Below are 17101 nucleotides of genomic sequence, written 5' to 3'. Positions count from 1 at the left end.
GGATGTTACTGGTGGGGTAGAATTGGTAGTGTCTTATCCCCGCCTATTTGGACTTTTGCTGGGGGAGAGAGGGGGAAGGATGTGTTAGGAGGCTATTGAGTATTTTTAGAAAGACTTAGATATATCCAGTTTTTTTTTGTCTTAGAGGTGATGAGCAAGAGGAAAACCCAGTTATTGGAGTGGAAGTGATGGTACAATTCTAAAAAAATTAAATTGCTGATTAAACAGCCGACGGGTTACTCTGGTTGATTGTGTGTAAAATGTATGCATTTTGAATAGAATTATCATTTGTCACTGTACTTTGAGTAGAAGTATATGTAAATTGCTCTGTAACAGCTTCTGGATTCTAAAAAGGGAAATTTCAATTAAAAGGTAGCTAGTTTGTGAATTTTGTTAAGAGAGAACTAAGGAATTTGAACTCTAGAGCTTCTTCAAGCACAGGCCATAAGAGAATAAGAGACCAATCAGTGGAAAAAGAGCTGCATCTTAGAGTACAAACAGGCAAGGTGAAGATTTTGCATGTCCAGCTGATCTGCCATGGCTATGAGGAAGTGCACCTTGGGTGATGGTAAAGCAGCCTGGCAGTGAAAATGAGGGAAAAATAGTTCCACTCTGGTATCTGTGCCAGATCTAGACTTGGCTTTTAGCCTCACTGAAAACTGAGATGATGGTGACGTCTGAAGGGATAGAAGCCAAAGGGTCAGCAGACCTTAGGGTAATTGAACTTCATTTTGCAATAAATGAACTGGAAGCAGATTTAAGTTGAATGCCCAAGGGATGAGGAGTGTGTAATGGGAGATGGGGATTAAGATGAGGTAATTTTCCACTCTGACTTGCAGAAGTGTTGGTAGATGAGATTGCTGCCTCAGTAGCAAGCTTCAGCTGTGACTAAAAGAGATACTGTAGAGAGCATGGATTATTTAAGGTGTGACTTCAAAGTTACCGTCTTTAAATAGAAAAATTATTTGAAAAATATCAAATATAGTGGGAAGCTGTATAGAATACAAAAATGGTTGATGGATTATATTAGATTAGTTGAATGTTGAGAACTGATTTCTCTTGCAAAGAAAATTGGATTGATATCTCATTGTCATTAGTAACTTCTCCAATGCATGTAGTGTCATGCCATTCATTATACTTCTAGAGAAAATGGGACATGTGGGAAAAAAGGTATGGTTCAGAAGAGTAGATACTGTAAAAAGAGCAACTATTACCACTCTGGTCTGCAGTTAGTAGAGTTGGGGAAGTCCTTGTTTTCTTTTGTAAAGCCACAATGAAAAATAAACTCGTATATTATATATGTTGGTAGTGAAAGCAGACTCCTCCCAGGGTGATTGGGATAAAATGCAAGAAGAACCAGGTGTCTTTGAAAGACTGTGTGACACAGGGCTGAAAGTGTGAGTTTCTTCTGGAGGTGTGCAGTTTGGCCCTACAGGGTATAGCAGGGGTCTGTGCAGAGGAGAAGAGAGATTTGTGTGCGCCGCTTAATGGCACAATGACTGAGGCAGCAGGGAAGTGTGACCTTAAGGTGAACTGTGTCATAGGATGGATGGGGCAAGGGTTTTATAGTTGATAATAAGTGAGATCTAATGCAGTTGTACTTGGTGCTTCAGTAAAATGTCCATATTCTTGCTACCTCTATTCCAAAACTGTCAGTTGAAACTGATGGAGGTTGCTGATGTCTTGTCCAAAAAACTGTTCCCGAAAGTCTTAAGAATAGAATAAGTGTCTCTGCAAAATATAAACAAAGGAGCAGTGATGACCCTTCATAGAACACAGCAGTAAAACATGCCAATGTGGGCAGAGGACAATGGGAAAGAGAAGGTAGTCTCAGTGAAAAACAAACAAACAAAAAGGATGCAAACATTTGCCAGTTGACCTTCTGGTAATTTAAAACCTTATGTACTGGGAGATATTCCAGGAAAAAAATTAGAAATTATTTACTCTGCTTCCACTACGTAAACTGTCCATAGAGAATTTAGACTCTACTGATTTTATATTCTTTGCCAAGAAGCTTGTGGCACTCTGCTGGAGAAATAGCTCGTGTAAATACTTAACAAATGCTTGATGCATCACTTCTCTGCTGTCTCATTTGTGGTTACTAAAAAGGCCTTTCACACTGTCCCCTTAGGTTCCTGATGTCATCAGCAGCATAAGACAAGTCTCTAAAGCAGCACTGAAAGAAGATGCTAAACCAAGTAAGGATAGTGAAGATGCCTTCTATGACTCTCAAAAATTTGAGGTCTTGTACTGTGGGAAGGTGACAGTGGCTCACAAGAAAGCTCCCTCCACACTGATTGATGACTGCATAGAGAAATTCAGCCTTCATGAGCGCCAGCGCCTCAAACTGTTAAACGAGCAGCGCAATAATGACTCGAGTTTGGACTTGCCCCTGTGTGAGGAAAACGTGCCAGCTTCCCCTCTAGACAGCCCTTTTGAGGAGCTGGACAGCCCCAACAGCACCCCAGGGCGCGCTGCAATGTTTACAATTGGCAGCCAGACCAACTTGACCAACCTGGCCAGCAGTCGTGGTTTCTTTCCAGAGAGGATTTTGGAGGACTCTGGCTTTGATGAGCAGCAGGAGTTCCGCTCCCGCTGCAGCAGCGTCACTGCAGTGATGCAGAGAAGGGTTCACGACACAACCCTGAAAACACAGTCCCGCAGGAGACACGCCAGTGCTCCCAGTCACGTCCAGCCCTCTGATTCTGAGAAGAACAGGACTATGTTGTTCCAGGTGGGTTCTAGGGCGAGCAGTCTCCTACTGCTCTCTTATCTTCTTCTCCCATGCATTTTGAGACAAGTTTTGCAAGACAAGTAATATGAATCCAGTATGACTTCATGATTTGTTATAAATATTTTTGTATCTGTTCATAAATGGTTGGAACACAATTAGCTGAACTTTCACCTCAAGTCATGAGCTAAGGCAAATTGTACGAAAAAGTAATTATTTATGGAGTAATCACTTAAAGGAGCAGAGTTTTTATTGAAATGAGTATTCTATATGCAGTTCTGGATTGTCTGTTGGTGATATTTAGAACCTAGCTGAAAAACATGAATATTCTTTCAAAAAGAGAATCAATGTAGGCTACCATGCAAACAAAATCCCTTTTTTTTTTGTGCACTTAGAAAGAAAAAACCTCACATGAGACTTCCACAGCCTTGTGTTTGAGCCAGTCTATTTCTGATAATTTGTATTGTCTCCTCTTTACCATATGAGTATTCAAACATCTCTGCACTGAAGGCTTCTTCCTTCAGACTACAGTGTTTTTTTCTTCTCTTGCCTGAAGTGCATTTCACATCTTTTGAACTTGTTTTGAGGAAACAGAAGGACACATGAAGGAGGTGACCCATAAAAGGAAAAATCTTTGGACCTTAAAATAACAGTGGGCTAAATGCCTGGATTTTGTCTTTACATTTGTTTTAAGGATCATTCTTGTTTTCATTCTCTTAGGGAAATGATATCTGAAGTGAGAATGCATTGCCCTTCAGAAAGCCACAGCTTATCACTTGTAATAAACAGGATTTAGCTGAAAAAACCTGAGGTCTGTAGAATAAATTCCATGGGCTTGAGAGCAGTTTGGGAAAGCTGAAAGATAGTTTCCTGCAGAACCTTCTCATTTGGAATGACTACAAACCAAAAAGTATCATCTTAGTTTATCATCTAATCTATGGTATAATTTAAAAACCAAGAATTCCCTTTTTTTCCCCCAGCTTTTGATTTAGCCACGTTGTTTCATAAAGGTTTCAGTATTGTCTGTCAAATGTGATCTTTGGACTAAAACAACTTGAAGAAAAAAGTGGGGGAGGGGAAGAAAAGCTCTGTTTTATCCAAGTAATTTTTGTTATTCAGCTGAATGTATTGTTCTTGCTGAAATATTCTTACTCAACATGGGCAGAATTACAGCACCCTGGCACCCTTGTTCCTGCTGAGTAAGCTGTTGTGCCAAAAGGTACTCTGTGTGAGCAAGAAGGGGCAAGATTCTGACATTTTTGTTGCTATACCCCTGAGACAGTCATAAATTAGATTTTTTTTTCTCTCCCTTAGGTTGGAAGGTTTGAAGTTAACCTCATCAGCCCAGATACCAAATCTGTTGTGTTTGAAAAGAATTTTAAAGATATCTCATCATGTTCTCAGGTAAGCATTAATAAGAAGCAATGCGTAGATCGTCAGGAGAAAAAGATTTTATTTGTTCTTCAGTTATGTTGCCTTGCTGGTCTATAGGCAGAAGGAAAAAAAGAAATGTAGATTTCTTTTTCCAGAAAAGCCCAGAAAATATGAGTGCAAAATAACCAGTCTGAGCTGTGTTTTAGCAGCAACTTCAATCACTCCTCAGCAAACAAACTATAGACTATTTCTGCTTTGGGAGAGTATTAAGTATGTTTTTGGAAGCAGTTTAATCTCCATTTAGGATGCTCTGAGTGTACTGTTTGTTTCTGAGCATACAAGTTCCTGAAAGCCTTCAGAATGAAAGGAGGACAGCATCAAATCAACCCTTCAGAATAACAGCAGTTCACCTGCATAATTTCTTCTGGAGAATATGGTGATAGGTGTACCTAGCTATGTTCAGTAATAAGTAATTATTTATTGTAAAGTTAAATGTCAAGGCTAAGATGTTCACCTTTCCATCTTGCTCTTGTTCAGCACTAGTGACAGTTTTTGGTTTGAGGTCTTACTTTATTATCTCTTCGTTTGTTATGCCACATCATCACAACATCACACCACTTTAGCATGATTATTCTAGTTTAAAGCATGCCTTTGTCAGTCTCTAAACCTGTATTTCACTCCCAAGTGCGTTCATTTTAATGCTAATAACCAGTCTGCTCTTGCATGACTGAGCTACCAATGCTTAGACAAATTAAGAATTAGGCAATACTTGTAACTCAAGTGGAGTCTTGAGCTGCCAAATAAAGGTCCAGGTCCTTAAATTGACTCTACATTTTAACTACAGTTTGTATTGCTTTTGGGAGAGGAAAAAAGCTGATGCAAATACAGAATGGGACAGTATAATCAAATAATGTAGTAATAGCTTTATAATAAATACAGATCAAAATGATCCTAAAGCAGAGGTATGGAAAGCAGAATTTGTAGACAACTTGGATCTTCTGCTTTTTGGGTGTGCTGAAGTGACACTTCAGCTTTAGGTACTGGGCTCCTAGGTTGTATATGCAAACTTAAAAGAGTCAAACAAAACAGTCCTAAGTGGAGACAATCTTTTATCTGCTGACTTTAAAGTATGGTGACCAAAAAGACCATGGAAAACCTTCAAGGCCCAGCTTTCCTTCAGAAAAATAACTTTGTACAGTAAATAGTGTCAGGTAATTCTGTGTGTTGGACTTTGGAGGTGTTTTTCCACCTCTTCACTTTCATTTGGAGCAAAGCTTCTGTTACTTTGCATTCGTGAATAACTCAAAGAGACAGTTGCAATACTTTGAGGATTGTTTTTTGTTTTTTTTTAGGTTTTTGGGTTTTTTTTAAATGCAAAACAGTTACTTTAGAAAAGTCAAGGGGGCTCTGTATTCAATAGAAATAAAATATTAATTTGTTCAAGACTAAGCACTGGTTGCATAAACCTCATCAGTACTTCCTTTAAGAACTTGGTGCTAGCCCCAGGGCTTCTCTGTTACAGATTTATAGGGCAGTGATTTACTATGTATTGTGGGACTGTGGCTTAGGAATATTTGTCCTTCCAAACTTTACAAACAATGAAAAGGAGATGTTATTGCCAGTTTGCATTCTGGATTCTCTTAGTCCGGTCTAATAAAGGTATTTTTTATCCTGTAGCTTAAGCATGGTTAAGCTGCTGCGTTCATGTAATTATCCACACTCCTTGTAATTGTAAAGCAGCAGACATAATTCATGATAAACCTCTGCATGTGCAGTCTAAACTCAGATATCAAATAGCTTTAGAAGTTTTCTTGTTGGAGCCTTGCCCTTAAGGGAACCCAGAACAACAGAAAACTTGGCTCTTTTGTCATGACCTCTAAAAGCCACGTCTTAAAGAAATGTGATGGAAGTGCTGTTGATTTAGGAACATACTGTCCTATTTGTGCTTCAGTAGGGCAAGTGTCACATCTGTCTCCCTCCTCAAATGTTCTCCTGTGGAGACTGAGAAGTCAAGACAGCAGTAGACTTGTTCAGGCACTGTCAGTAAGGAGGGAACTGGCATCTCACCAAACCACCTTTAATAATTATGTTTTCTTGCAAAACAGAGCTCAACAGTTCACTGTTCTATAGATCAACATGTGTATACATCTGACCTTTTTTATTTTATGCTTTTGAAGACTTCATCTGTCCCGAGAAAATGAAGTCAAGATTAGTTGGACTATGCTTCAGCTAATGTCATTTATGTCATCTTAGCAAGAGTCTTCACCTCTTACATTTTAAGTGGCACAAAAGTGACTTTTGGAATTTTTTTTTTAAAAACAACAGTGTGTAGTGACAATATGTTCAGTTTGTCATGTACTGGATTTCCAATTTTTTCTAGAGTGTTTTCTGTACTGACAGGCAAGTTGCTTTGCCTCCTCCTCTCTTTTATGATATAGGTGTTTTCTTTGGAGATGGATCCAAGCAGCCGTGTTCTGATTTTTGTTGTATTTGAACCTGAGGCATTAGGCTTTCATTTGGAGAAAAATCCTACTATTTCCATACTCAGATGATAAAAACATTGGCAAAAGCTTTAACAATAGTCAGTCATGTTCCATGAATTAAGACTGGGAATATAGTGCTTCTTAGGAAGCAGCTGTCTTTGATCTTCTCAGTGCTGTTTTTAGCAAGGCTGTGTTCCCTGTCAAGCTGTTACACTAAGATCTTGGAAAAAAGTGTCAGTAGTAATGTGTAGTAAGCCTTGAAACTTCTGGTATGTAACTGTCTCGAAGAATTTATTTCAGAATTTAGTTGGAATTCTGTAGGTTACCACTCATTCCCTCATTTTTTTGTTTGTTTGTTTGTGGTTTTTTGTGTAATTCTAACACAGGAAAGGATACTTCTCCAATCCTGTGTTTTAGCATGGCTTATAACATCAAATTTTCACTGTGGAGGCAATTACAAATACAGCCCAGCAGTCTTTAGTTCCCTGAAAATCCAGTTTTGCTGATGGAATAAATTCTGGTCTAAATTTATTGCTGTATAACTTTGGTTTTGATTATATAAAGATCTTTATATAACTTAAATGCAAAAAGCAATTTAAAACTAATGATACTACTTGTAAAATAGAACATTAGGGGTATGCATTTATAGTTATTCAAATTTTTGGAAACTATACCTGTCTATAAAATAGTCCACTAATGCTGTTTTTAAATTCTTTTAGGGTATAAAACACGTTGATCACTTTGGTTTTATTTGCCGAGAATCTGGGGAAGCTGGGTTAAGCCAGTATGTTTGCTACGTGTTCCAGTGTGCCAGTGAGTCTCTGGTGAGTATTTATTAATGATCCTCACCATTTCATCTGAGCATTTCCAAGGCATTTCCTGAACAATAGGAGTCTCTGTTGTTCTGCTGTGTCAGCTGAGCCCCAGTGCTCACATCTGCTTAGGTGCAGGACATCAGCTGTGCATATGCAAATTTGCAGTAGGAAATGTGAACACTCTGTTCATACACAGCCATATCCTGCTATTCTGCTGATAGAGATATCACTAACAAATAGATTAATCCATCTGGGTGTGTGACTGAGCATATTTGGGCTCTGCATTTGATTGTAACTCTTCCAATTCTAACTGTTGAGAGACTTGGTTCCCCATTAAACATGTAAAGACATGTATTGAATCAGTAACAAAGCTGATGATAAAACCCAAATATACTCTTCAGGGTAGGGTTTAAACTGCTGGCTGATCCTGCATGTGTCTTAAGCCTACATCTGGCTGTAGCTTTTTTCCTGTAGTCTGTTTTGTTCCTCAGGAGAAGAAAATAGCAGCATCTGATCACAGAAGAAGACAACCATAGTATTAGTGGATGTATGTAGCTATAAAAAAGTACATTGAACATTGTGTAAAGTATGTGTCAATTAACTGAAGTTCCAGATATCACTGATTTTACTGATAACAGGTAGCTTAATAGTATAAAATGCATACAGGAAATAATTTTTACTACTCCATTTTTATTTTAAAACTGTGACAATTTAAAAGAAGTTTCCTGTTCTGAATCATGCTTGTTCGATGGTGCTAGTAACAGCTGCTAACTCTTTCTCAGATAAACTTAAAAATCACTTTTTTAGTTAGCTGAAAATGTAATTTGTTAATTCATTGACTAGCTTGAGAGTGAATAGATTTGCATCAATAAACTTCAAGCAGCTAACAGCTCTAGATGTACCATGGCAGCTGAAGCTGCATTTTTGTCAAAATGAGAGCTTGCTATGAGATCAGCTTTATCATTGTAATAACAGAAAATGTTATATTTGACCTATTGATGAATCTGACCATGCATAATTCAAAGGTTTAAGTGGTGTATAAACCCCCCATGTTTTTATGAACCTCTTTGCTTATTCTAGTACTGATTTGTGTGTGTGTGCCCACACTGCAATATGAAACAAACCTTCCTGAGCTACTTTTGGATGCAGTCACTCAGATGGACTCTGGTGGCAGTTTGATTGTGGCAGGGCAGACCTTTCCAGACTCTCCACTGCCAGGCAGGCTGTGCTGGGAGCCTTGTGTATATTTGCTCTAAGCCTACTTACAGCTTGTTCTATAGGTTTTATGATTTTAGGAGAGTCATAAATCCATATGCTGTTCTGTGGATCTTGCATTGGAGAGGGATTGTAGCCAACTTAAAAACCATACCAGTCCATGTTGCAAGATGGACATTCCCTATTCAATGTTCTGCCTTATTGCTAAGAAGAGAAAGCCCTCAGAAATTATTTGTAATGCTTAAAACCATGAGGTTTAAAGCTAACAAAACAAACCTACACATCCTGGGATGCCAACTAGTTCAAATTTCTACATTCACATTCCTTTTCTATGGTTTTTTTTTGTTTTTCTCCCCCAAGTGACAGACCCTCAAAAATTCAGTATGTTTTTAATGTTAAACTGTGTGGTTTTGGTCTCAAATATTTCTGCTTTATTCTTCCTGCACATAAAACAAAGTAACAAGCAGAGCAAAGACTTGATTATGAAGTAGAATACTGATTTTGTTCCTAAAATTGTTCTCAGTCTTTCCTTGCTAATGCTGAGACTGAGCAAACAGCTTTTAACAAGCACTGCATTCCCCTGAAATGCAGAGAGGGGAGCTCCACATGCTTTGTATGCCAGGTCTGGGAGCATATTTGAATGAATGTGGAGAAATGCTGTGAGCTCAACCCTTGATAGATACAAGCTGAGCTTTTCTCCTGCTGGTGTGTGGGAACATAGCCCTGCTGTTTTGGTGGGAGCGGCAGAGGAAGGATCAGGGCAGCCTGCAGTGCCCAAGGCTGTGTAGTGATTGTGATGAAGCTGGTAGGCAGTCTGGTACCCAGGAGAAAAGGGAACTGCTGTGGGAAGCTCCTGTCTAGCAGTGGGAATGGGTCTGGGGGGGTTGCTGCTAAAATGGTTTAGTGGTGGGATGACAGAGGTTAAGAAGGAACATGTGCAGTTTACAGGAGAGACTTGAAGCTAAAGAAATTAATGCTTTTTATTTACCCAGCCGATATTCAAGTCAAAAATTCTCACTTACAGTTTCAAAAATTAGTGGATGCTTTCCCAGCAAGCTTGAGTAGTTGCAGTTAGACATCAAAAGTACACTGTCTGGCAGACCTTAAGGATGGTGATCATCTACAAAAAAGACAAAAAGCTGGGAATTCAACCTTGATCTCTTTAGAAAACAGTGAATGGGTTTGTATGGTTTTGTCTTTTCCTTTAATTGTAAAGCACCTGTATGAGATGTGATTTCTAAATCTAATTTTGTGTATATGGCATGTATTTTTGTTTATATTCTCTTTTCCCTCCTTCCCATATAGGTTGATGAGGTAATGCTGACCCTGAAGCAAGCCTTCAGCACTGCTGCGGCCCTGCAAAATGCCAAGACACAGATCAAACTGTGTGAGGCCTGCCCTATGCATTCATTGCACAAACTTTGTGAAAGAATTGAAGGTAGCAGCTGAGTTTATCTTCTAATTGTGATTTTCTGGTTTTTCTAGAGGAATGGCTTAGACAATATAAGAGCAGAGGTAAAAGTATCCAATTCTGTATGTATCCAATTCTGTATGTATCCAGAGGTAAAAGTATCCAATTCAGTATCCAAAAGTATGCAATTCTGACTGTCACTTTGCATCCTCTGTATTTAGGTAGAGAGTTAGCAGTAATGATACTGCTACAGAATATAGAATTGCTTCTGCTATAAATACATGCTCTTTCATCATCATACCTTTCTTAAGTACAGCAGCAAAACACACCAGCTGACCTTCCATTTGTTTGGGTTTTTGGTTTTTTTTTCCCTCAAGTTGCATGCTTTTAAAATGACTCATGATCAAAAAGGATCTTTCTTTCCTGTGTGTTCCTTCTTTCCTGTATGGGGTTATTTTTCCCTTCTTTGTATTTATTCCCTCACACACTTCAAGATCTAGTTATATTACAGGAAAATAAATTATTAAGTTAGGAGATTAATATCTAATCAAGAAAATTAAGACAACAGCCTGCGTTCAGATATGAATAGACAAACTTTTATATTGTCTTTGGAAGTGAACTCTGCCAGAATACATGTGAAAAGTCTTACAAGATAGAATCAAAAAAAAAAAAAAGTTTGGATCCTGTTTTTGTAGTCACTCTGCTAGGTGTTCTTGCAAAGCATTGTATGCAGAACTAAAAAGCAAGTATGTTATAAAAAGCAAATAGTCCTGTATTTTCTGGTGTGGTTATGGTGATGCTCGATATTTACAGTTCACCCATTCATTGAAAGTCACTGCTGCCACCTGCTTCCCTCTGGTGGATGAAAAGCCAAGTGTAAAATCTTAGTGGGGTGATATCTTGCTAGGCTGTGACTTATAGTTTCTGGGTTTAACAACACTTATTCAGAAGTGGGAAGGCTAAGCTGGGAAAGTTTTCTGTAAATGATAAATTATAGAGGCTGCTGTATAAGAAAGTGTAGGTAATTTGAAAAGCACCCAGTATCAAAATAAAATCTCTCTTAGGGCAACAACTAGAGTACTGTAGTAGTAGTAGTTTCATAAACTCTCTACTCAGTGACTGAAAAACTTATTTTAATGTCTCTCTTTTTATCCATCTGCTTTGAGTCTAGAAGTTTAGCAAAATCAAACCTAAACTGCATGATTTTGAAAAAAATATTTTATTTGTTCTGATTGCAATTTTCTCTGAATGATATCTACCTTCGATGGAAAAAATCTCCATCCGTTTCAAGGGGTTTGTTTTCACTCACATTTTTGTCTCTTCCTAGAAGTACCTCTGTGAGGAAATGTGTACTTTGTTGAGTACCAGAAATTCTTTCCTTTATTCTTAATTTTTTTTCCTCATTCCTAATTTTTCAGTTGAAAGCATCTGAAAACTTCCAAGTGTCCTGTGTATTGATTATCTCTCCCTTTATCTGTTCCTTTCCTCTTCTTCTCCCATACAGTTTTCAGGCTTCCAACTGTCAGTGATCTCTTGACATTAGGACAGAAGCCATTGGTGGGGTAGGGAGCACAACCTTTTACACAGGAGCCAGCCACCTAGCTGCTGCTGGTTATATTTTTGCTGCTAAAGAAAGGAAATAAAGCCATGTGGTTGAGCAAAACCTCAATTATTTCACAGCATGTGATATACATTGGATATACAACTGTCATACATTTAACTTGTATAAACTCAAAGGCAGGTTTATATCTTCTCCTGTCATTTTGGTCAAAGAATGTTTTGAGTTCATTTGAGATTCTTTCATGGTCCATTTTTTCCTAGGACTCTATCCACCAAGAGCCAAACTTGTAATTCAGAGACATCTGTCATCGCTGACTGACAATGAGCAAGCAGATATTTTTGAGCGTGTTCAGGTAGTACCTTAGAAGCTGTTCTTCCTAATTTGAAAAAGACCATGGTAAAATGGACTAGATATTTTTGCTTTTGATTTGTTTGGTTTGTTGTATAGTTGATCTAGAATTATTTTTCCACCAAAAATCATACTGCAATAGCATGCTCCAATTTAAACGCATGTGTGATGCACCTCTGTTAGAAAAGTTTTGTTTCCCAAATTTGCTGAGATACTCTGTGTTCTTATGTAGACGATATCTTTTGTTCTGAGCTTAGTTTTTCACCTGTAAACAAATTTCCCTGCTTGAAAGTGATGTGGGAGTAGGCTGAGAGCAGGAGGGACATGCAGGTATCAGGAACGTGTCTGGCATTTTCAGAATTTGTCTTTTTGGACTTATTTTGACACAGCATTCTGATGTAAGCTGATGTACTCTAGTGGATGAAGTATACAATGATTTAGGCTTCCAAAGGCTGTGCTCCTCCCTGGATTCCTGAAGAATCTAGGCTCTTGGTTTCCTTATGCCACTTAAAGAGCTATATAGTAACAGGCTTAGAAAACAAAATGTATGGGCATAAGGCTCTCTTCTCTCTACAGACTGCAACATTTTTCAGTTTTTGTTCTATCTTGCCCAGGAGTGTGAAGGCACACAGAATTGCAATTTGACACAATAACAGTGCACTCTGGTGTTTGGTGTATCAGTATATTAATATCAAGGAATGCCTACATAGGAAGAAAAAATAAGCAAATCATGACTTGAAAGACAAACTCCTTTCTTTGCTGTTACTGACAGAAAATGAAGCCTGAAAATGACCAGGAGGAAAATGAACTTGTGATCTTACATCTCCGTCAGCTCTGTGAGACTAAGCAGAAAACGCACATCCACATTGGTGAAGCGCAGTCGGTAAAGCTTGGTTTTATTATTTGATTTTTTTTTTATTACTTTAATGTTTTTAATTATTCCTCTTCCCCTTTCCAGACTATTAATATGCTGTTTTAATTACTTGTAGGACCACTGTTCGATTTCTTCAGGAGTACTTGAAGCTGGGTATTATAATTAAAAAAGGACTATACAGAAAAAAAAAATTGATATAATTTATAGTGACTTGCCTGAGTTTTATAGGTTGAGGGGACACAACAGGAAGAAAGACAACCAATTAATTTTTCTGTATTTCCTTATAGTGTGAGGATAACTCTTCTTTTTCTTTCCCTCTTGCATGCCCAAGCAATAATATCTAGGAAGAATAGGAATGAAGAGGGCATTGGTTTTAGTTTAAACTATGAACTTACCTTGCAAAGGAAATGGGCAAGAGTGTTGTTAAATTGATAGCTTTTACAATATAGTCTTTCAGATGGAATGTGCCTTTAACTGTGGGTTGGTTTGTTTGTTTGTTTGGGAGACTGTTTTGGTTTTTGTTTGGGATTTTTCTTTTTGGAAGGAGGGTAGTGTGTTTGTGGTGAGTTTTTTCATAAGGCCAAGGGTATTTTGTTTCTTATGTAACCTGGTTCAGCTCTGGTCTTTGGAAATAGACTTCACAATTAAAAAAAGAGCTGCCAAAGCTGAATGGTGTCCTTGCTCATTTCAACAGGTCATTTCTAACAGTGGAATTCCAGAAAGCACCACCAGTGGTGGCCGGTTTAAACTTGACATTCTGAAAAACAAGGCAAAGAAATCCTTGACTAGCTCTCTGGAAAATATCTTCTCAAGGGTAAGTTTAACAACCCATTATCATAAGCTGTCCCAGATATCCTTGACAGTAGAGACCTATCAGATTTTTCTTTGTTTTGTCCTCAATATGATAAATGCTTAATGAAGCAATATCCCTGTTGTGAAATCTGAGAGTTACAGCTGAGTTGATTGTAATTTAACTTTAAGAAAGTTTACTGTAAGGCCACACATATTGTGGGGAAAAAAGGACAAATTTCTGAATAATGAACACATATTGAGGGGAAAAAAGGACAAATTTCTGAATAATGAACATTCATTGTAGGTGGCAAGTGAGCTAGCTGAGTATTGTTGCATGTGTTGCTTTAGAATAGAATTCAGTCAGGATGGTTTCATGATCCCATAAAGAGACATGTTACTGGTTTTGCAAAGTGTAAATAAATGTGCCTAAATATATGGGAATTCAAAGAAGCAATACCTTCCAGCTCATAGCTAAAATTGCTCATATTAGGCACTAAGAATCTTTAGAAACTAGTAACAAAGTTCTTTTTGCAGGAGGAAAAAAAAAGCAATAGTCTTAAAAGTGAGTTGATATTAATTTTAATGTTCCTAGCCAGATATGATGTGAAATTACAGATAATCACTGAGACTCTCTTACATTAAGTAGTCTTTTGGTAAAGAAGTCTGAATGGTAAATTTTGCTTAGTGTCTTCTGCTCAGAAGGGTGAGTCAGAGAAGAGCCATATAGAGAAGTACCTGAAGAAGGCTGTGTGCCTGTGTGTCATTACAGAGGAAATGTGATGAGCTGAGTACAGGATAATTTGGACCAGTGACCTTAAGTTCCTTCTACTAGTAACTTCAAAAGCACTAAATTGCACTTGTCCTGCAGTCTGCATGGACATGTCATGAAGTAACCTACAAATGTTGGATGCCATGGATGTTTCCTGTGCAGGAAACAAAATACTCTTAGCCAGAGAGAATCCTTAGAACTTGCAGGTAGGTGTCAATTTGATCTAAGACTGAAACTAGCATTAAACTCTCCTGGCCAAATTTGACCTCTCTTGTGCAGCAGATTTTACAAACTAGGAACTTGGTCTGAATATGGAGAGAGAGAAAGGTGACTGTATGTAAAAGAGAGCAAAAGAGTGATGGCAATCAGAAAATTTAAAAAATTTCAGCAGTTTGGAATATCATCAAATGGTGACATCTACAACTGTGCATTTGATGTGTCTGGTTTCTTTCCACATCTAAGGGACATGTGACTGGCAAGTGATCTAACTCTAGTGGTGGGTCACTAAGCCTGTGGTGGCTGTGAAAGAAGTCAGCACTGAAATAAAGCTTTTACAGCCATGCTGGCACTCCAGTCATGTCAAGGGGAAGTCATTTGGATGGAATACACTGCTTAAATTGAAAAATCTCTCAAGGGAAGTTTCTTATAAATAGATGTTAGGTGGTTTTTAGTATAGGATGCTTTTTCTCACCAGGGCCACTGAGACGTGCTGCATATTATAATAGAAGGCTCTACCACAGCCCATGATTGAATACAAGAGAAGGGGATACCTAAATTAGGGCCATTTAAAGTTTGCTGCTTATGAAGTGGATGTGTGATTGTGAGAAAGGTCATCTCATCTTTACCTTGACAGTACAATAGATCAGGAACAGCAGTATGTTGCAGTGAGTCTTGATACACATAGGGGTTCATCCTTGCAGATCCACCTAAAGGTTACACAGGAGAAGACCAAGAAAAATTACTTGGAGTGCAGCTCAAACGCTAATTATTTGTTTAAAGCAGGTATATAGTGTCTGTGTGCAGGTGTGCTGTGTGTTATGTGCATACATGTGATACACAGTGACTGTTTCAGTAGTTCTTATTCTTCATCAGGCTATTATAACAAGCCTCACAGGTCATGGTTAATTCTTAAAGGTATTTAAGCACTAAATATTTATTGCTGTAGTGAGTTTTCCCCTCCTTAAGACAGGTGCAGATGGTATTGATTCAATATACCTAATTATGCATAAGTTGCCATCTTTATTTAAAAGTACATTTAGTAACAGAGAGACCAAGAAAGAACTTAAATGAAATTTTTTAAAGTGGCATTCAGCATCTTTTTATAGATAAAATTTTTGAAATAAAAGTTAGAAGTCAGTGTAAGTTGGGGAGAGTCTTAGACAGCCTCAGTCTTAGAAAGAAAGAGGTATGTAGTATCAGTAACTAGGAATGATTTAAGTGGATGGCTTCTTAGCTAGGTAAATAGCATCAAGTGACATTTTAAGCCACTCACTACTTGCCTTCGGAAACTTGTTGGTTTCTGTGCCCTGGCTTCACATAGTCCCAGAGGAATGTCACTTCTTCCCTTGTTTGTTTTGCTGGACTGATCTTGTTTTTGTGAGGCTTGAACCAAAAACAGGCTTCCTAATGAGGTACCTCAGAGAAATAAATATAACCTTTCTTTGACCTCTTGACAGATTTCATCCACTCCATGCTGCACTAACCTCGTCTGTTGTTGTTCTTTCTTAACCAAAACTCCTTCTTACAGTGCCAGAAGTGTGCATTTTCAAAAGTAGTGAGAAACTTCTAACTTATACTTTGCTCTTGTTTTTTTGGGAGATTCAGTGAAGAGATGCTTCAGGCAGAGTATTTATTGGTTTTGCACTTAAGTGGGGTAATGTACTTAAAGGGCACTCTAAGTCTTGAAAATAACTCTTACTGGGAAAAAGTAGGCTAAATAAATTCTGGTGATATTGACAAAACTTCCCCTGGAGCTGCAAGCATACCAAGAGGAATTCTGTCTGAAGTTCTCCTAAAACCTAGGCTATTTTTCTCCTGATAAAGTACTGAAAGCAGCTTGCTTCAGCAGTCAGAAGTGTCCAACAGCAAACCTAACCAGGAAGTTAACATTAGTGAAAGCTAGTTAAAAGTGCTGTGGATCTATTGCCTTTTCTTGTGAAACTAAAGGACTGTTAAAAATTCAGCAAAGATTTTTTTAGCATAAATTTCTAGCAAATTTGCATCAGGTTTATCTGCATTATAAATGAAAAGTCTTTTCTGGTGCTATTTGGCTGGATTTGCTGTCAAGAGAGGATTTCTCCCCAGTTTTAGTACTTTTACTCCTTTTGCCTGTGTGGGCTTAATTTGTCTGAAATGTTTAGATATTGATAAAACTGTATCTCATGGGACTGTAGAGTATCAGAGGCATCCATCAGGAGCAAAGCTTCACAGTACTGAAATCTGGAGTTTTTGAACTCAGCTGTTTAAGCCAACTTAGCGATTTTGCCTCAGAAGTGTCAGGAAATACTCACCTGCCTCAAACAATGGAGTGCAGGGTTAAAACTCCTGGGAGAAATGTGGGAGAAGATGCACATTGGCCAGCTAAAGATGTCACTTTTTGTCAAGTCCAGTGCTTGACCCATGATCTTTAGTCTTATGTCAGACATGTCACATGCCTGATCTATTTTGTATTCTCCTGTGCAGGTGAATTTTTCTGAAGCTTAGGTGTTGCCTAAGCTTCAGAAAAAGA

The 17101-nt window shown here is 38.1% G+C and overlaps 1 protein-coding gene across 4 annotated transcripts in view; it reads left to right on the top strand.

Annotated features, from left to right (window-relative positions):
• Nucleotides 1-17101, top strand: part of TBC1D4 (TBC1 domain family member 4) — a 110535-nt gene that overhangs the window by 65866 nt on the left and 27568 nt on the right. For all 4 annotated transcript variants that reach the window (XM_018908718.3, XM_050981499.1, XM_050981505.1 and 1 more), the window contains exons 2-8: nt 2132-2734; nt 4046-4135; nt 7308-7412; nt 9924-10056; nt 11851-11942; nt 12711-12821; nt 13507-13626. In XM_018908718.3, the coding sequence (XP_018764263.1) occupies nt 2132-2734; nt 4046-4135; nt 7308-7412; nt 9924-10056; nt 11851-11942; nt 12711-12821; nt 13507-13626 (1254 nt within the window). The remainder of the gene's footprint in view (nt 1-2131; nt 2735-4045; nt 4136-7307; nt 7413-9923; nt 10057-11850; nt 11943-12710; nt 12822-13506; nt 13627-17101) is intronic.

The sequence above is a fragment of the Serinus canaria genome, chromosome 1 (genome assembly GCF_022539315.1).
Source record: "Serinus canaria isolate serCan28SL12 chromosome 1, serCan2020, whole genome shotgun sequence".
NCBI classification, from domain to species: domain Eukaryota; kingdom Metazoa; phylum Chordata; class Aves; order Passeriformes; family Fringillidae; genus Serinus; species Serinus canaria.
Note: the sequence above shows the minus strand (reverse complement) of the source record. Positions and strands in the feature narration are given on the sequence as shown.